At 39.2% G+C, this 21,733-nt stretch overlaps 1 protein-coding gene across 3 annotated transcripts; it reads right to left on the bottom strand.

The window, feature by feature from the left end:
- Window positions 1-862: 862 nt before the first annotated feature.
- r3hdm4 (R3H domain containing 4) lies at window positions 863-19,379 on the bottom strand. Of its 3 annotated transcripts, XM_080213167.1 has the most exons (9): window positions 19,081-19,225; window positions 11,278-11,313; window positions 10,750-10,904; window positions 7,087-7,205; window positions 5,495-5,618; window positions 4,459-4,544; window positions 3,222-3,307; window positions 2,096-2,151; window positions 863-2,004 (listed from the first exon to the last, which is right to left on the bottom strand). In XM_080213167.1, exons 1-9 carry the CDS (start codon window positions 19,113-19,115, stop codon window positions 1,901-1,903), a joined length of 801 nt encoding a protein of 266 aa, XP_080069293.1. In that variant the 5' UTR covers window positions 19,116-19,225; the 3' UTR covers window positions 863-1,900. The 3 variants fall into 3 exon arrangements, with proteins under 3 accessions (XP_080069293.1, XP_080069294.1, XP_080069295.1); XM_080213168.1 differs by lacking the exons at window positions 11,278-11,313; window positions 19,081-19,225 and adding an exon at window positions 19,276-19,379; XM_080213169.1 differs by lacking the exon at window positions 11,278-11,313 and having other exon boundaries at window positions 19,081-19,224.
- Between the last annotated feature and the right edge of the window lie 2,354 nt (window positions 19,380-21,733).

Consider the following 21,733-nt stretch of genomic DNA (forward strand, 5'->3'; position numbering starts at 1 on the left):
TAATTTAAAATTTCAGGCATCTAATTGGACTTGCAGCAAGATACAAGTTTGAAATGACTGTGTGCCAGTTTAAGCAACATCCAAGTGTATTTTTAAGATGTGCATCTATCAAGAAATGAAAAGTTTCTTCTCGTCTCAATCTTCAAGTTTTATATAACAAATTAGGTTTGAAAGCAATAATTTAAGTACAGGGAAGAAAACAGCATTCTAAAGGGGTGAAGGCAAACAAAAATTTAGAGATAAGTGAGTTGCGATGATCAATAAATTTAGATTTTAACTTTCCTTTAACCTCCCTCCTGGTAAAATCTCTATATATGGGAACTTTTTGAAGTGTAATGTGATGGCAAAATTAATTATTAATGTATTGCTTTGTTAGATTAACAAGGTAGTGAGCACTAGATAACCTGGATCAATTTCCCTCTTTGCTTGCCCTCTCCCACAAAATAATGAAGCAGAAATTGGATAACATCCAGGTGCAACTGAGTTTTCTTCAATAGAGAAATGTAATACTTCCCTGCAGATTAGTGTTTGTTTAGGAAAATTGACAACCAAAAGAAATCAGGTCAATCATCTCACTGCAGATTGTGGGATGTTGTAGGGCATTTCCCAATAAGTCTCTGAATCTAATCTGCTAATTGCTGCTCTCTGCTCCAACATCCAGCAATGATCTCCATATAGATCTGGAAATCGAAGTTGAGATTTTCCTGGTCTGTGTAACTCAAGTAAAGCATTTGCTCACTGATCCAGTGGTGTAGCAACAGTTTAAGGGCATAGTACAATGACTGAAATATTTATGGTGAATGGACAGAACAGGGAAATTCTGTGACACTTTAAAAATATCAAAGTCTAATATACAATTAAAGCTTTTTCATTTGGACAAATTTTTATTAAACATACTTCAAGAAAGACATAGCACAATCCCTGGTGACTAAGTTCACACCACATATAAAATATACCAAAGTAGCACTATACCACACTGTCCATATAATGTAATCTGAGTTTGTACTTTTCCTCCTTAGTGACCATATCCACACCAAAAATCAATCAACTCAAGTAATTCCATAAGTAAAACTTAAAACAAATCATGCAGAAAATGCTGCAACTTTAAATGTATTTTTTGCAATACCTAATGGTACCTGCAGTTATGCATACCAAATGCAATTTACAATATTTTAAAATATGTGTTCCATCAATCCACTGTCTTGTGGATGAAATGCACTGTATGGTATATTTCCTTATCTACACACAAGAGTTTCAATTTACTGCACTAGTCCATCTTAATTTAACTGGAGAGAAGTAGCTACTGCTCCTTACTCCCCAGTGGAAAATCCTTTTGAAGTACATGTTGGGTGAGAGGCTTGGACATACTATCACACTTAATACTCATTCCAGACTCTCCTGAATTGTCAGATGAGATTGTTAGTAGCTCAAATCACCACAACACTCACTACCCTCCCCCCGACTCGCTCCAATACAAGCAACGTCAACAGGATAGGGATGGTAAAAAAAATGGATGGAAAAAGAATTTAATATTAACATTTTATAAATACATCTCAAATAGCCATTATTCTACAATACCACATGAACCAAGCTGCAGAAAACATTTAATTTTATATTGATATCAAATGTATCACAAAGCATTAGAAAATTAAAAAAGTGAGGCACCATATTTTTGGCAGATCTTCAAAAAATTGTATACATTCAAAGTGTAAATGTATATATGGTTTAAGCACATCAAAATTCACTAAATTTATATGCAGAAATTGAGGCCTTTTAGTTCCTAATGTGTGACCAAGCACATAGGGAACATTTTACATTGATGTATTTTGGCTGCTGATGATTAGATATGTATGACATTTACAGATCTGATAGAATTAAGGGGAAAAGGAAAATTTCATGATCAACTCTTCTGTTCAAGGTAGACAGATAACAGGGGCACTGGAGGCAAAAAGTCTGTGCCTTTGTTGCTTACTTCCGTCTGCCTTTTTCCATTGCAGTTAGAACCTGTAAAAAAAGTTATAAAGTAGTAGGTCAGGCTCAATTATATGTCTACTGCGGAGCTAAATAACAAAGGATTATTGTAAAACCTACTTACTTTGTGAGATAAGATCCAGATACTGACAAAGGGCATGAAGTAACAACCTTTCGTAGCTGAAATAGGAGCATAAACGAATAGTCAGAAATTCATGGCCATAACTTCCATGGCATAGCAATCAACAAGGTGCCATACCGTAGTGATTTACCTGTGCTTGAAATGGAAAGTGCCTGTCTCTCCTGACCTTCCTGGCTCATGCCAGGTGAGACTGAAGAAGTAAAGTCCTTCCCCAACTCAAGCAGTGAAGTGCAAAAGGTGTGGCGCAAAGGAGGATACACCCACTTTGTAAAGCAATAGCCACTGTAAATAAGTAGTTTATATGTCCCATTGAAAGGGAGAAGGTAAGTGCGAGGATAGAGGAAGTTCGAGATATCTGGGTTGCGATGTTGGGTGGGAAAGTTTCATGTGGGAGGATGGGAAGAGATACTTTGCAGGTGTGGTGTATCCCCCTTGCGAGGCTTGGTCTGTTTGTTAAAAAGTTACGCTAAACTTTGAAAAGAGTTGGAAAAAAAAAATCACTGAGTAACTATCAGTGTAAAATCTGATCAATTCAAAATAAATGATTTCACTTGTTTTGCCAGATGGTTTCCAGCCCAATACAATCGCCCAGGGGAAGTTAGTCCTTCTGGACTATTGCCAGGTAAACCCCTACATGGGAACTGCCAAGAGGGATTTCCTAGCATGTTTTTGGGATACTCCTCAAATGTGACACTGTGGAGCCAGAAGTTAGGGAAAGTCAGGGAAATATTTTTTTTAAAAATCACATTTACCCAACACTGCAAAGCTGAGATCTTCCAAGATGTTTATTTTTCAAACAGAATCACAGCCGAATACTCAACCACTTGGTGGTGTTCTTTGGTTATCTACTCCGCACCAGGTCGAATTCCATTGTTGATGCAGGTTATGATTGACATTGAAATATTTTTGGCACATGAGCATAACACAAAATTAAAAATAAGGTGGCGTAAATAATACAAACAATCAAAACAGCTCAGACCATCTTTATCTTTCTCCATTGGCAAGGATTTCACCATTTGAAGCACAGGGTAAATAAAACATTTTTCCTTGTTGGATTACAAGGCATTAAAAATATTGTAACATATGGCTTTGAAGGAATTGATGTTACCTGTTTTCCAACATTGCTTTGTATACAGACTGTGGCTTTATGGCGAAGAATCCAGTCAGCTCCTCTTCCAAAAACTCCAGAGTACCCTAAATGAAGGAATGTCCAAAACTATGTTTGTTGCAGAATGACAATTAAATTACATCCTGACCAATATCTGTCCATAACCCACAGCTGATTATTACCTCACTGGCCTATGATCAACCTATGTACAAACTGGTTGCCACATTTTCTATATTGCAACAGTGACTTCACTTAAAATATTTAATTGGTTATAAAGCACTGTGAAGTGCCACGGATAGAAGATATCATGTAACGGCAGGTTTTTTTATCATTTATAATTTAATCATTCATTGATGACTGCACTTCAAATAATCTAATTTGCTTTTTATGAAATTAATGTGTAAGCAGGGCACTAATAGCATAGTTTATATGTGCACAGGTGTTCCTTTGTCTACTTGTGGTGGGTCAAGGGCATGAATTTATCTGAGGTGACTTAGCACAGTAGTGAGTGAGGAACACTCTATTCACTTTAGTGAATATCTGTGAACCTGCAATTTTATGAATCATGGATTTTTTATGTCACATCTTATACTGCTGATGACTAATAATAACAACATCTTCATCAGCACCCACTACAGTATCTTTGGAAAGAAATTTTTCTTAATCTTTTAATGAAGCTCTTCACTAGTATGTTATACACCATTTATTTGGCTGCCTACACCATTAGGGAAGAGCTCTATTCTGTTGGTCAATGCGTCCAAAAATAGAATTGAAACAGCACAAACTGTAACCACCTTAAAAATGTTTTGTCTTATCAGCTTGGGAACATAGGTCCCAGAAATGAGAGGTCAGTCTGCTAACTAACTGCAAGTTCAGAATAGTGCAATTTTCAGGTTTCATTCTGTGGCACTTGCTAAAGCCTCAAATATTATTCAGAGACATTCCACTTAATGATGACACAACTGAAATAGAAAGCGGTGTGGAATCAGGGAACGCTATTGTAGCATAATGTTAACCCTTGTGTTGATGTGCATGTTTGAAAATTAGGCCCTCAAGATTACAGGTTTACTACTGTAGGAAAAACAGATGGAATCACAGCTTGTGATCTTCAAAACAATGGCAAAAAATTGCAGTTTTCCAAGAATATATGTTTCATCAAAGTGGTGCCATGCAAATAGTGCTATGGCAATTACACAAGAACTCTAATCTGATTAAATAAAACCACGGTAGTGCTAACCATAGGGATCTGACGGCGCCTTAAAGTAATGCGGAGTCTTCGGTCAATTCGCTGAAAACACTCTTTTCCTGTGTAGCCTGATTGCTCTGCAAGAAAAAGTTGAAAATGTAAAAGCTATTAATGTCTTTTGCTCAGCTTCCTGTGATATCCTGTCAACAGGGCAAACACGTCAACTATTGTCAGTATTTAATGCCCAGTAACAGCTACAGTGTGACTATTTAGAAATTAGCCACAAATTCATTCCTTAGGGCAATGCCCTAACCAGAGTCAAGCTGCCTAGTTTAAATTTCAGACAACAGCTGCGCATTTTCCATGGCACAGCCTTTACTAATCAGAGTTCACTTACCACCAATCTGCAGTCTCCTTACAGTATAATTTTGTTGATTTTCTTTACATTGTATTCTTGCAAAAGTCTTGAGTGCAAGACAAAAAACTTTGACCAAAAATGTCTTTTTTTCCAAGCAATTGTCAAGTCTACTAACAAACGACTACAAAAGATGAGGAAATTAAACTTCAGTTGAATACAGCCTTGGTCAGGCTCAATTATTGCTTTCCACTTGGTGTACTGCATTTCAGGAGGATACATTGGACTCGAACAGGGACCAGCACAAATTCAGTAGAATTATATTGGACCTGAAAGGGTTAAATTATGAGGATAGATTGAATAAACTTCTCTTGTATTCCTAAGCATAATTAAAGCATGATTTCAATAAGATGCTTAAAATAAAGAAATTAATAGGGTAGGTAAAAAGAAAATATTTTTTGACAGAGGAATCCAGAAAAAAGTGACAACTTAAAATTAGAAACAAGTGATTCAGGAGGAAATCAAGAAGCAACACAAAGGCTAGTGAAAACGTGGAACTTTGTCTCCACCAAATGCAGTTTGTTTGATATGTTTTTCTTAGATAAGTGTACAGAGAGATATGGAGCATAGACAAGTAAATAGAGTTGAGATAAAGGTTGGCCGTTATCTAACAGAAATGTAGGGTTGAATGTCTTAGTCTTGATTTTTATTTTCCTAAAGATTATTTCTTACCTCCTCTTTTGTCCTGCGAATTCAAATGAACTTTTCCTTTGCTCTTCTTCTTTGCTTCTTCCTCTAGATAACGCAGGAACTTCTCTTGCTCCTCACCAGATCGGTTCATGAAATCATTCCAGACCTGAAAAATAGAATTCAATCACTATGTATTGGGTGCAGCAATAACCATCTAATGGGTGTAATTTTTAGTATCAATTTGGCTAACTCATTATCCAGCAAATTTGAAGTTTTGTACTGAGTGTGTTTAACTCGTAGCTAATAGTTTCAATAAAATCCATTCTCACAGGTGGCGATCCCATCAGATCACAAGACCCTGTATCCCTGAATCTGAATATTCAAGCACGATTCTTTTTAACTTATTACTCCAGCATTGGAGCACTTTCTTCGCACTGAAAGAGCAATTAAATTATTCAGGAGCAGAATGGAAAATGAGAGAATACTCAGTGACTTTAAGTACCAATGACTCTGGTCCAAGGACTAGCTCCTCATCTCCTCAGCCCTATTATGTTCACAGGATGATGTCCGGGGAGAGTGTAAACAGACTGCGATCATGGCTCACCGTGTAGTTAACTAAATCACATTGAATGAGTGACCGCTGAATCGGGTAAAAAGCAAAGGGGCACATACACAAGTACTAATTAGATCAGAGGACATGTTTATCAGAAGCAGGTGGAAGAGGCAATTTCTATGGTAAAAGAGACAAGCAGTGCTCAAATTCTACTGCCTGAAAATGCAGTGAAGAGCAAATTAATTTGTAAATGCTTACTTCCAAGTCACATAGTTAAAAAGATCAGAAATTAAATTTAAAAATGGGAATTAAGATAAAGTTGTGTAATTGAACAAGCCAGACAAGCTGTAGCTGGCTGAATCATGTAACAAAAGGCACTGCCTGGAATTTTGCACTTCTGTTCCAAACTCAATGTCCAATTGTTGCTTATCTTGTGCCTATACAATTATAACAATCTTTCAACAAACTAAAACTGTGCTTAGAATTTTGTAAAAGGAATATTAAACAAATTACTGGGCATAATATCTTTTTGTGTGTCTAAGGAAGATGTATTCATTTTTTGATGCATATCCACCCTCGTCCAGCAGGTGAGCATCAACATAAAAGAAACCTACATATTAATTTCCATCCCTCTGAAGTAGTAAATTTATTACATTTCTGTACAATACAAGGGCTTTACAGTTTCCAGGAATTTTGACAAAATTGATGACTATACAATATTTTGGCCACAATACCTGTTTATATAAGGTAGTTTAAGGGACAGGGTTATCTGTTTTCATTAGAAGGATGAACAGAATTAATGAAGAGAAATCAAATCAAATGAAACAGATTAAAAAATCCCAGAATTCGCCATGAATAAGATTTAATTTGGCCATCAATAATCTATGGCCCCGGGATCATAAACAGAAGAATCTCAGAATATGAACTCCAGACGAGTGATTACAAGAAAAACTCAGGGTCGCACAAAATAAATAGAATCCGATTTATTCATTCACCATAAATCAGTGATTTCGACTATAGATCATTTTAATCAGAGTACACGTTAGTAAAGCTCTAAATTCAAGTTAATCAATTAGAATACCTCAATATAGTCGTCATTACTACAAGCTTCTGTGAAAATTGTAGGGGAAGCAGGATCTGTTTGGTCTCCTTCATCTTTGGTGCAGTCATCTTTCTCCACAAGGTTCATCAAATAGTGAGCTAAAAAAAAAATCAGAAGTGCAGCTAAGTTTTTACATGCTGCAGATAATGGTATTAGGGCTAATCAAAATTTATGAGTTTTCAGTCGAGGTAATTAAACTGAGACAGTGACAATGGACTTGATTATATTCCATTTTGCTCCTCAGAATTTAAACTGACCGTAAATGGATGAGAGGGGTGTGGAGGGATATGGTCCAGGTGCAGGTCAGTGGGATTACGCAGAAAAATGGTTCTGCAGACCCAAGAAGGGCCAAAGGGCCTGTTTGTGCTGTAGTGTTCTATGGTTCTATAACCAATCATATGCATCCTGACATTAGCAGTTTTCTTTCAGTTCGAAAATCAGACATGGCAAGCTCTAATCAGGGATTGGGACTTGTACTAAAAGATCACTACAATGAGGAGTAAGGTGAAGTCTATGCACATCATAATTTTCAGTCTGCACTAGTTATCCTCATGGATTCAGTGCTACCAGCCTCTAAGTAGATCTATGTTCTTTACATTCAGCAGTTTCCCTTCTTTGGGCTAAACTCTAACCAGCAGTTACTTGAACCTAATTTGCACTAGAATTCCTTGCCAATTCTGCCAGTTGGACCAAATGCAAACCATATTTGTGAATTTGGTACCAATCCACTGGCACATCATCTCTGCAGTACCTTTTATCTGCAAGACACACTGCAGAAACTTGTCAAGTTTCTCCTCTCAAAGCTCTCCCACCAAGATGGACGACAGTAGCAATGTCATGGGATTCCCAGCATCTCTAAATTCCCATCAATCATACACCATCTCAACTCAAATGAGCAATGCCAGGTTTTCCCATCAAGGCACTTAGCCTTTCAACAGCGAAGCCCAATTCAGTTCTCAGCTAACATACACAAGTGCATTCCAGCAGCGATCACTACGTATAATAAGAAGCAGGAACTCTGTCTGATTTTCTCTTCCTAAACACGGGGCACTAGTACTCAAAGCACTGCTTTAGCCAAGATCAGCCAACGGAGCTGACCAAAGTAATGTTAGGGCCCCAACTAATCTGTCTTAATGTCCTCCTGATAGTACAATTGGGAGCAAGTATTACATTAGTGCTTTGTATCTGTTTTTACAAAAGAATATGCTACCCAGGACAAGGTACGAGAGAAGATAACTCGTAGTTTTGAAGAATTTACAATTGAGAAGGAGACGTTAGAATGGCTATTTTTACTTAAAAAGGTAAGATACCAGGACCAAATGAAATGCAAAGGATATTGTGGGAAGTGAGAATGGAAATTGAAGAGACACTAGTGGAAGTGTTCCAGTCTTCTTTAGACACAGGGATGTTGACAGAACTGGAGAACTGTGAATGTTACAACCTTGTTGAAAAAAAAGGGTACAAGGATAAAGCTGGCAACTATAAACTAGTGAGTTTGACTTCAGTGGTGAGACAACTTCTGGAAACACTAGTTAAGGACAACAATCAATAGTCACTTAGTGCAGGATAATCAAGGAAAACAAGCATGAATTTATTGAGGGAAAATCATGTTTAATTAACTTGAAGTTTTTTGTGGAGCAAAGAGAAGATTCATAACAGCAATGTTGTTGAAGTGGTGTATGTGGATTTTCAAAAGGCATTTGGTATAGTGCAACACAGACTGTTAAGCAACATTCTAGCTCATGGAATAAAAGGGGAAATAGGCACTTGGATAAGAAATTGACTGAATGACAGGAAACTGAGAATAGTTGTTTTTTTAGATTGGAAAAATGTTTGTAGTGGAGTTCCCCAGGAGTCAGTGTTGGGACTCTTGCTCTTCCCAATGTATATTAATGACCTTGACTATGTATTCAGGTCATGATTCCAAAATTTTCAGAAGATATGAAGACTGGATATATTGTCAACTATGAAGAAGATAATCCTGAAAAGGACAAGGCATATTGGTGGACTATCCAGTCAAATGGCAGATAAAGTTCAATGCATAGAACTGTGAGGTAATTCATTTTGGCAAGAATAATATGAAGTAACTGCACAAACCAAAGAGAAAAACACTAAAGGAACAGAGGGACCTTTCTGTCTATGTACGCAAGTCATTGAAGATGGCAGGTCATGTTGTGAGAGAGCAGTTAATGAAGCACGTAGTATCTTGGGCTTTTTGTTGGATTAGTAGGGGGCATTAAATACAAGAGCAAGGTGGTCATATTACATAAAGAACATAAGACCTGGGAGCAGGAGTAAGTCCTTTTCAAGATTATCTTCATCATAGTTGACAACATATCCAATCTTCATATCTTCTGAAAATTTTGGAATCATGACCTGAATACATAGTCAAGGTCATTAATACACATCAGGAAGAGCAAGAGTCCCAACACTGACTCCTCGAGCCTGCTCCGCCATTCAATAAGATACGGCTGATCTTTTGTGGATTCAGCTCTACTTACCCGCCCGTTCACCATGACCCTTAATTCCTTTCCTGTTCAAAAATTTATCTATCCTCACCTTAAAAACATTCAATGAGATAGCCTCAACTGCTTCACTGGGCAAGGAATTCCACAGATTCACAACTCTGTGTGAAGAGGTTCCTCAACTCAGTCCTAAATCTGCTTCTCCTTATTTTGAGGCTATGCCCCCAGTTCTAGTTTCACGCAGCAGTGGAAACAACTTCCCCGCTTCTATCTTATCTATTCCCTTCATAATTTTATATGTTTCTATAAGATTTCCCCTCATTCTTCTGAATTTCAACGGTGAACTTGTTTGAGACTAGTTTGGCCTCATCCAGTTCTGGGCACCATATTTGAGGTAGGATGTGAAAGTATTGGAGATAATAGAGGGGAGATTGATAAGAATGATTCCAGGGATAAAAGAACTGTAGCTATGAGGATAGATTGGAGAAGTTGAGACTGCTTTCCTCAGAGAAAAAAGGCCGAGAGGAAATTTGATAGAGGCGTTTGGACAGGGCAGTGAGAAATTGTTCCCACTCAGAGCATCAAGAACTAGAGGGCACTGGTTCAAAATAATTGACAAAAGGTGTAAAAGTGATATGAGGAAAACACTTTTCACCCAGAGAGTGGTTGAGTCTCGAATGAACTTTCTCAGAGGGTGGTGAAGGCAGGTTTGATTGAGTACCCAAAAAGGGAATGCAAGATTCTGCAAAAATGTGCTGATCTGTTCACCAACATAACGTGATTATATTTCAAAACTAATTAATTGATTGTAAAATGCTTTGCAACATCCGGAGATTGAGAAAGAAGCTAAATGAATGCAAGTTCTGTCTATTTCCACATTTGGAAGTGAATTTACTCACTACAGGGGAAGTTAAGTTGTTTTTTCTCTCCTGACCACAAGAACTAGAAACCAGTTGTACCTTCTAAAAAGAGCGTAAGATCCCACATTGTCTAATCCAGCACAATTTGTTTTCTAAATACATGATTAAATGCAATTTAGACCAGCAAAAAGAAAAGGTGCAAGACTAACCTTTAACTAAATGGTAATGAACTGTATTTATATTTCAAAGTGTCAGTCTTGCTTGTAACAGAAAATGAGCACTATAGAAATTCTGCATTCTTAGTGTACATTTCTTACTGTTCTCAAGTCGCCTTAGACTTTTTCTTCCTTTTGCCTTGGGAATGAGATCAGAGTTGCGGATTGCCTGGTTGATGTAATATTGCTTGCGTTTTGCAGGTGATGTACGTTTTGTTGGAGAGTAGTGAAGAGGAGGAAGGCAATCTTCAATCAAGCTGAGAATATATTTAAAAGAGAGACTAAATTAGACAGATGCAGAACTAAAATCAGCTTCACAATCTGCTGTCATAAACAATGCAAGCAGTTCTGCAAGTACTGGATTCTCAAGCACAGTGTGTGTTAACTCGTTCCTTCCCCATTTCCTGATGCACTGAATCCTCGCAGTTCTACAGGCACCGGCAACCTGCTGGTACCTCGTCCAATAAGCCAATCTTCGTGGGCAAGTTTAGTGAGTGAATGCTGCATGCTATTTGATCACAAGGAAAAACACAACCACACCTGGTGCCATCCTCACGTGAAATTGTAATGGCATGAAAGTTGAAAGAGCAAAATCTCAAAACACAACTAAATAATACAGCACAAACGTACCATTTGTTTTTCTCCCCGCCCCTTCCAGTCTTTATTCTGGAGAAGCAGAGTCAAAAAACTAAATAAAATAATGAGTAAATTTGAATCAATGAAATGCACTATCAGTTTGAGGATTTGCATTCTGACCTGAAGCAGAGTGAACACAGCCGTAAGGTGGCAACATTAAAGCCCATTAAGTGCTCAGTGGAAATAAGGTTCAATTTTCTTATTTCTTTTGTTGCTAGTTTGGCTGAAATTTGAGGAGGAGCACAATGTTAATCAATATTGATAAAGTATTTTATTGGCACCAAATATGTTAATAAGTATTGCTGTAGTATTTGTTTTATGTGCATTTATATAGAGTACAAAAGTTTAAAAAATATGCTAATCCTTTATAAAACACTGGTTAAGGACAAAATGCAGGCAAAATGTGTTGGTGAACATTTGTTTTTCAGATTGGAGGGAAGAATAGTGGTATTCCACCAAGGGCAACATTAGGACAGCTGCTTTTGTGATACACGTTAATACCCTGTACATGCAATTTCCAGGTTATAATTTTAAAGTTTGCAGAAATTCAGAAACATATGGACGACCATAACTGGTTGATGAAATGGGTAGACACGTGGCAGAAATGTGAAGTGATCCACTGTAGTAGAAAGAGTCAACATAAATTAAGAGGGTACAGGAACAGAAATCTTTGAAGGTTCAGGAAAAATTGAGGTGGTGGTGATCATGAAAAGCATATGGTTTTACTAATGGAAACATCGGGTACAAAAACAAACAACTTATGCTAGACCTTTTAAAAATCTCTGGTGAAGTTATGTTCAATACTGGACATCACGCTATAGCAAGGATAGAGACCTTACAGATGGATTTCCCATCCCTTCCAATGGATGGGTGTTCAGAAAGGATACCAGTTTTTTTACCATCTAGGTTGGCGTCATCTCATATGTGATTTTAAACCAAAGTCTGATTTGTAGATCTGACTGCAAATATTACATGTGAAGTCTTTGCTGGAAGGGTGGGTGAAGCACTGACCTGTGGTGTACTCATTTGTCCTGAGGGGACCGGATTCTGTTTTGCCCAAATAATAGACTTTTCCATTCGAATCTATGCAGGGCTTCTTTTCCCTGTGTAGTAGGCTCCAATTTAGAGATTTTCAGAATGTCTTTGTATCCGAGTTGAGATGTCCTATGATACAGGTCCTGTAGAATACCGCCTTTGGTACATGAACAACATGGTCGATGCAGCCAAGCTGAGCTCTAATGAACACAGTCTCAATACCAAATGTGCAGCACTCTTTATTACAGGTATTAAGGATTTTATCCTGCTACTTGGAAGTTGCAAATATAGCTTAAGCAATGAATGTGAAAGGCATCCAGTTATGTTATGTGATACTGCTAAGTTGTTCATGTCTCACAGCCAGAAGAGAAGTGATGTGATAGGCTTTGGTCTTTGTTTTGAGACAAACTCCACATGGGTGAACCTGCCAAAGATTGATTTTTTTCGCCAGTTGATGGGTGATTTCATCATCCAGCATAGTGTTATTGAACATAAGAAATAGGAGGAGTAGGCCATCTAGCTCTTCAAGCCTGCCCCGCCATTCAACAAGATCAGTTCCACTTTCCCGCTTTCTCCCCATAACCCTTAATTCTCTTGTCTATCAGAAACCTATCTACCCGTGACTTAAATATATCCAGTGAGGTAGCCTCCACCACTTCAATGGGCAGAGAATTCCAGGGAGTCACCACCCTTTCAGTGAAGAAGTTCCCCCTCAACTCCAATCTAAATTGCAACCCCCCCCCCCCCCCCCCCCAGTTATTTTGAGGCTGTGCCTTCTAGTTCTGCTATCCTTTCTAAGCGGGAAGAATCTTCCCGCTTAGAGTATTAGAGAGGCTACTCCCAAGATAATGGATTGTCCAAACTGAGTTGAGGGGTGAATTACCGATTGTGACCAGAGAGCCTTGAGATTTCTGGCCAGAAGCAGATTGGAACCAAATCTGTGTTTTTCAGACATATTGTAAGGCTGAAGTATTGAGGTTTGGGAAAGTAGTCAACAAGCAGCTGCAAGTCTTTGGGATGTGTGTACTATGAGAGTACAGTTGTCGACAAACAAGAGCTCACTTTGTACTTGTTCTGCGATCTTTATGTGAACCATGAACATTTGCAGATTGAAGAGGTTTTTATCTATCCTTAATGGAACGTGTAATCTTATGTTTGACACACACAACAGCATGGCTGAAAAGGAGATGGCAAATAGAATTGAAGCTATTACACAGTCTTGCTTGGTGCCACTGATGACAGGAAAGGAATATAATGAGGCATCATTCTGCATCACCTCTGCCATCATGAAATGAATCCATGACCAGTTCCTCTTTTAAGGATAGCCATACTGGTACAGCAAATTCTACAGGTGTTTATCATTCAGTGTTGAAGGTTTTGGTCAGGTAAATGAAAACTATGTAGAGGTCCATATTCTTCTTGTCGAACATTTCTTGAATGTTGATGCTGCAAAGATCATGTCCTCATCCAGCACGGTGATTCTAGGTACAGAGTTTGAAAGAGGAGTAGCAATCCTGTAAAGATTAACCCTTGCAAGGATATTTCTCACCATGAATAGAAATTAAATACTGTGATGATTGTCACAGATGGATTTGATACTCTTCTATTTCTACAGGCAAATTATGCACACATCCTTGTAATACTGAGGCCCAATGCTCTAATTCCAGGGGTAGTGAGTTTGCCAACCACTTAAGTTCCTCTGTACTTCAATATTTCATGTGGATTTCCATTGACTCGTAAAGATTCACCAAAGAAAGTTGCTTTATGCCCTTGGTGACTTTGGCTTGAGATGGATCGAGAGCAAGCTCATTCAGAACACAATGTTGTGGAAGCTATTCACTGGCTCTGCCACACACTGCAGTTCAGGAGATTGTTAAACTGTTCTGCCTAACAAGAGGGATTGTCATGCTTGTGTGATAGAAGCTAACTGCTATCTGCCGAGAGGATGGGCATTGTTGGTTTTGGGACCATAGACAAATTAGACACCTTCGTGGAGAACCTTCACGTACTGCTCATTGGCAGCTTCCCAAAGCTTTGCAGCCTTGTTCTCCCATCATTGGTTCTTCATCTGTTTTGCCTGCAGCATGTGTTTTTGCTTTATGGTATCTAGCTTTTCTTGTTGGCGATTTTATATAAATTTTAGTAACTTGGCTTTTATCGCCAAATTAATTTTGGTGCTTCTGTTTGATGAATCCAAGGACCTCAGGTGCCATGCTAATTTCTTCCAAGAATTTTCAATTCTGATACTATCTTCTGGATTACCAGCGAGCTCTATGATTAATTTTTGTATTTGGGCTGAGAATTTTGGGGTTTGACTTGTCATTGTGCTTTAAATCTTATCTTCAAAGGTACGACGCTCCTGAAATCCAATGATATGACCAGCATTCAGCACCTCTTAGGCAGCGGGTAGACTACACATTTTTGTTGTGTCTCTTTCATACAATGTGTCATCTGATATGTACCAGTGCATTAATACTGTTTTCACTTTAGCAACTCATTGAAAGATTGTGTTTGTGATGGGGAGACTGAACTCACTGCACTGGAGAAAAGAAGCCGGTCTTTGGAGTTTACAGTATCAATTCCAATGTGTCCCAGAACTTCCCTCCATTTATTTCAGTCTATACCAACACAGGCATTGGGATCACCAAAGACAATGGGCTTTGTCCTGGTGTGGTACATGGCTGATCCCATTGAGAGTGTCCAAAATGAACACATTCTTCCATTCAACTGCTGTGCTTGTGGCAAATCTTGCACCAGTACAACATTAGCTGCCTTGAATAATGAAAGTACTCTCCAAGTGCTTTGAAGTGAAGTGACTCGAGCTGATGTGTCAATTCAGATTCAATGCCAGAGCCCACACCTAACTGTCAAGGTTGGTCCTTGGTCTTTGTTTAATTTTCTTCATGTATCAACCATGAGGATTGATACATGGAGGCCACACAGCGTTTATGATTCCTCTTTTTTTCCTTTCCCCATACTGAGAAGAGCAACACTCCACCTAAAGAAGTCTACTCTGTCATCTTAGGAGGATACGAATGTGATATCTGCTCTAATCTGTGGAAAGTGACCAAAAGCCTGAGCCTATCTGTGCGCAGTACTTTGATTGAGGACTGTTAGTCATATCTCCTGCCTGTTCCTGTGGTCACTTCCCTATCGATACAGGGCTCAGCAATCTGATGGTTTATTGGTTTACTGAATAATGTGCATGGATTGCATAAATCTTAACCATTTAAATATACTCACAGCTACTCCCACTATCTTGTCCAAGGAAACTAATGCTGCACTGGTGCAAAATTTGCCACAAACACAGCAGCTGAACAGTGCAGCTTTTAATTTTAAGAGTTGTCCTTTTACTAGATGAACTGCTAAACAAACCAGAGAGTCTCAACTGACCTTTTTACACCACCATCAAACCCAATGGCACTGTCTGTGTTCTTCCACATTGTTAGCCAATGAAGCCTTCACTATTCAGGGCATAGCTGGGGATATAAAATCAGCTTTCACTCTCCTAGGTAGGCAGCCAACTAAGACTGCTGAGCCTCATTTGTTAGAGCTATTTGGTTTTGAGATACCCGACACTCACTTTCACACCTCTGCCCATAGTTCTAAACAAGAGTCGGTATGTGAAGTTGGGCAGTAACAGTTGATTAGGTGAGACTATTGAGAAGCTGACGAGGTGGTGAAATATGAACACCCATGAACTATACGGAAAGAAAAACTTGCATTCATACAGCACCACCCACAATCTCAGGATGACAAGTGATTCTCAGCCAAACTAGTACTTCTGAGATCTTGTCACAGTTGTTGTGGAGGCAACACATTAGCCAATTCGCCATTATAAATTTAATTTGAGAAGCTACAATGAAGTGTTGGCCTAAAATTATCTGCTTCAGTTTCTATGGCATGCTTTGAACTCATAACCTCTTGGCTCAGTGGTGAGAGCTGCTAAAATGAACACATTTCAAATTGTAAAACCAATGTATATGAGATGGAGACACATTTCCTTTAAACAGCAGTACCATCTCCTCACTCATCTAATTATGTTTCAACTGGCTTAAACACACTGTTCTGTGAGAAACCATCAGTTACTGGAAGCCAATGATGCCTGTCAAGAACTGAAACATTAGCAATAAGTTATTGTCTTTAAGAGAAAACCACTCAAAATGTACACCATTTTTAAGGTCAACATTGTTAAGTGTGATGCACAAGACAACTTTAATAAACAAGCATTGTATGGAGGCAACTGGCAGTTACTTCATATCTAGGAAACAGCCAATCAAATGCATTTGACAAAACTAATACGGAGGGCAGTTGCAAGAAATCGACAAACAGTGATTCACAAGGGACCATTAATGTTCATCCAATATTCCTGATGGTTAGCAAACTATACAGTCTTTATAAACATTGGTTAGGCCTCAAGTGCAGTAGTGTGTTCAATCCTGGGCACTGTACTTTAGGAAAAATGTTTATCAATTGTAAAGGATGCATAAGAGATTCACTAGAATTGCACTAAGAATGAATGATTTTAGTTATGTGGAGAGACTGAATGTTGTGGATGAAAACCTCTCAGAGCCTGGAGTAACTTTTATTACAAGCACGCAGGAGGGTTTCAGTGAACTAAAGTCTCTCAAAAATCCACCAGCAACAGCAAGTCATTTATACAATAATTGCAGAAAATGCAAACATAATTATTTATGCACTGTGCCTGGTCAAAATCAGCGTAGATCATCTTTGACCCTCAAATATCAATTCCTCCTTTTGAATAAGCATATTTAGGAATCTGATGTGGAAGTCAAGAGTTGTTGTGGAAAAAAATAATTAAAAGATGATGGATGTACAGCAAATCAAATCCATTAGGGATGGGATAGTTCCTTTTGTTAGCAGTTTAAGAGATTAATCTGCAAGTTGCAGGTTCTGCAGCCATCATTGTGGGTGTTTTTTTTGATGCTGGTACAACTCACTTTATAATTTATTGTAATTGTATTACCCTTTAAATTCACACCTCACTGAAAAAGCTGGTGTTGTTTTCCTTATAGCAGAGAAGGCGAAGGAGAAGATTTGATAGAGGTTTTAAAATCATTAAGTATTTTGAAAGCAAATAAGGAGAAACTGTTTCCACTTACAGAGGCATCAGTAATTAAAGGACACAAATCCAAGGTGATTGGCAAAAGAACCAGGGGCAACAGAAAAAAACTTTTTTTATAAAGTGAGTTATTATGAATGTATTGCCTGAATGGATGGTGGAAAGTAGAGTTATAGAGGTTTACAGCATGGAAACAGGCTCTTCGGCCCAACTTGTCCATGCTGCCCTTTTTTTTAAAAAAAGGCCTAAACTAATCCCAATTGCCCGCATTTGGCCCATATCCCTCTATAAACATCGTACCGATGTAACTATTTAAATGCTTTTTAAAAGATAAAATTGTACCTGCCTCTACTACCACCTCTGGCAGCTTGTTCCAGACATACAGCACCCTGTGTGTGAAAAAATTGCCCCTCTGGACACTTTTGTATCTTTCCTCTCTCACCTTAAACCTATGCCCTCTGGTTTAGACTCCCCTACTTTTGGGAAAAGATATTGACTATCTACCTTGTCTACGCACCTCATTATTTTGTAGACTTCTATAAAGGTCACCCCTCAGCCTCCTATGCTCCAAAGAAAAAAGTCCCAGTTTATTCAGCCTCTCCTTATAACTCAATCCATCAAGTCCCTGTAACATCCTAGTAAATCTTTTCTGCACTCTTCCTAGTTTAATTAAATAGACTCAATAGTAATTTACAAAAGAGAATTGGATAACTCTTATGGGGAAAGAGCAGTGGAACTAATTAATAACCCCATCAAAAGAAATGACATGTGCACAATGGACTGAATGGCCTCGTGTGTTGTATCATTCAATGATAAAGAAGGGATAGACCACAAAAGGAGAAGAAAAAATACAGTATACATGATCGTACTCCTTTAGTAACAAGTCTCATTGCGCATTGAATTGTGAGGCTGACAACTCAGAATGTGTAAATAGAAGTGTCTGAAATAATCCCCAAATTATTTTTCACTGAAACACACAATGGATAATTGTTTTGTTATTTCTATATAACCTGGTACATCATTTGGGAGGATAGATTGGAAGGCTTGACTGTTCGTGTCTTAACGAGATAGATTCCATTGGTATTTCTAAAAGATCCCTCTATCTTTCAAACATTCAGAAAATAATCTTCTCATTTGTTTGCATGTGTTACAGAATAAACAGGAAAGACGATACTAAACAGATGCGTTATGACATCGTGTTCTCCAGGGACTTCTATTCAGTTCCGTTATTCCCAGAGCAGCTCTACTTGAGAAACGTTCAGGAAAAGTAACACACTGAACGGCAACTAACTGACCTGGAAAATCGTCAAGGTTTGGTTCATAATTACAAGCACTGAAAGACAACTATTTATACAAGATTCTGGAATCAGAGATAACAACAAGCATATGGAGGTGTCACAACAATAACTGATCATCTGAAGCTGCTCCTCTCACAGCAGATGCTCCTGAACTGCTAAATGTTTTTGCTTTTATTTCAGATTTTCAGCATCTGCAATGTTTAGCTTTTGCTTTAGGTAAAATAAAAATGCTAACAACAGAACCACCCCCACCCCCACCATAAGTGCATGTGCTGGTATGACCCTGGAGCTAACACTGACATGACAGGTATGCAGACAAGGGTGTTCTGATACAATTCGTCTCCCTGAAGCACAGCCCAACAGATCCCGCCTACTCCTTACTCTGATTGGTGCAGTCCATAACCCAGGGGAACCATCTCATCTTGCTATTGGTCAGCCGGTCTGTCAATCAGACAATAAGCCATCCTCCCCTCCCTCCTGTGGAAATCTCTCGGCCCACAAGATATTTCGGAAAACTCGGCGAAAGGAATGGTGGTAATGGTGGTGGCGGCGGCGGCGGCTGCGGGGGTTACTCACACGCAGTCGTCCGGGTGCATCGGCTCCGATACATCGTTCCGGTTCGCTATCACCATGGCGAGCGGAGCACCGACAGCGGACAAACCAACCGCCTGAAGCTCCACCCACTTGCGTCAGGCTGCTTCCGGCCGCGCCGGAAGCTGCCTTAACCGCACGTGTGGGGGGGCGTGGCCTTGGAAAAGTTCTCGAAGGGCGACGAGGTCTTTGGGAGAGTGGGAGTTGCTCCTTAAAGTAGGAAATGGAACTGGCTTGGAATTCCAGATACTTCAAATCTCCCCCCCCACCCCGTCACTTTAACTCACAATCGTTTCCACCCTCACCTTCTAACCTTATTATTCCCCCCCTCACACTCTGAGAAGATAATTGTAGTCATTAGAATGGAATTTGTTTAGAGTATTTGTTGGTGTTAAGAGAGCTTAAAACAAATACTGCAGATGCTAAGATGGAAAACCTTAGTAGGTCAGGTAACTTATCGTGGAGAGATCGTTTCAGGTCGACCGTGCGTTAGAAGTGGAAATGGTTGGAGCTGCAGCAGGTTTGAAGCAAATATAGAGGCAGGGAAATATGGAGAGGGATATAAGGGGGCACCTGGGTGAATGGAAGCATATCCTGACAGGAAATAGGTTGGGAGGAAATGTAGTCAGGATAACTGTTTGGTTTGATTTATTATTGTCACATGAATTGGGATATATGAAAAGTATTGTTTCTTGCGTGCTACATAGACAAAACATTGTTCATAAAGTATATATAGGGAGATGGATAAGAGAGGGTGCAGAATATAGTGTCTCAGTTACTGATAAATCTGGCTGATTTCAGATTGCAATCAGATGAATGAAATGAGGATGTGTGTCAGTGATGACATTCTTTGATGATAACCTCTTGCAGCAAGGGCTCAGTCATCACAGTCTACTCTTGAGAATGATAAGGCACCCTCTTTGGAGAACATAGGGACTCTACATTGGTTATAAATCATTTACTCTTACCTATCATGTCTAGTGAAGTAGAGGTACAGCACCAACCATGGGTTATGCACCCCGGCAGCTGTCAATGCGGAGATCTCAATCCTGAATTTGCTGTTAGATGAAATTCACACTTCTACTGATTTGGCCCATCAAGTCTGCACCGACCACAATCCCACCAAGGCCCTATTAACCGCACATTTTGACCCTGCTAATCTCCTGACACTAGGGTCAATTTAGTATGGCTGATCAACCTAACCTGCACATCTTTGGACTGTGGGTAAAACCCACACAAACACGGGGAGAATGTGTAAACTCCACATAGACAGTGATCTGAGGCTGGAATTGAACCTGGGTTATGGACCAGGTGCTGGAAAATGGGATTAAAATGAGTGGCTAATTTCTTTTTCTCTTTTTTTTCGCCAATGCAGACACAATGAGCCGAATGACCTCTTTTTGCACTGTAACTTCTCTATGGTTTCCACTCCATCACTTCTCGTGGAGTTTTTTTGACTTCTTACGGCATTCGCTGATGTTGGACACTACAGTAAGCCATAACTTTCACTCATGCTGGATGTTGACTCAACCTTCCACAAGATTGCCCAGTGGAAACACATCATTGCAACAGATCCAAACAGTGGCTTTTACCAGATTCCATTTGCACAAATTTTTATGAAGTATTGTTCACACCCTGAAAGCTGTTCATGTATAAAGTCAATCTCCCATGCTTGGATCTGAAACTACCCCTATGGAATTGATGTGCCGTGTTCTGGGCATGGAGGGCATATTTGTCAAACTTACCCATGACCTCTACTGAGGAAATAACAGTTATGAAGAACTTCCTTACAATTGGCAACATGTGCTACATGCTGTGTCACAATATGATCTGCACCTGTCTGCGTTTGACTGTTTTGAGATGGATTGGTCCCTGGGCACCTTGCAATCTAGCCTATATCATGTGGCCATCCACTTTATTTGCTCTGCCCCAGAAGTTTCTAGCATGAGACCTTTCATGGGAGTTTACAAGATGCTTTCAAGAATCTTTCCTTAGTGTGCCTCTTACACCGCCCCCTTGGATGCAGTTACTGTCGATCATCAGAACAGTGAGAGGATCGAGTGAGTAGATGATCTTGGCACAAGCTTTCAGTATGGGAACACCACCAGATGCTAAATTCCCCTCCGTACCACAGAGCATCCTGACATGGAAGTGTACTGCTGTTCTTTTATTGTCGATGGGTTAAATTCCTAGAAATCACTTCTTAACAGCCCTGTGGGTGTACCTACATCACAGATTTCAAGAAAGCTGCTCACACCATATTTCAAGGGCAATTAACGATGGGCAATAAATGCTAGCTTAGCCAGTAACTCCCACATCTCTTGAACAAATAAATTTTTAAATAAGTGTCAGCTATTGGGTCAACCACGCAAACTCCTACCATGTATCCCACAATCCCTCCTCAGTCAGTGATTTCAGGATGAATCTCTGAGCTGCCCCTTGA

Source organism: Carcharhinus amblyrhynchos, chromosome 26 (assembly GCF_965287045.1).
Source record: "Carcharhinus amblyrhynchos chromosome 26, sCarAmb.v2.hapA, whole genome shotgun sequence".
Lineage (NCBI taxonomy): Eukaryota > Metazoa > Chordata > Chondrichthyes > Carcharhiniformes > Carcharhinidae > Carcharhinus > Carcharhinus amblyrhynchos.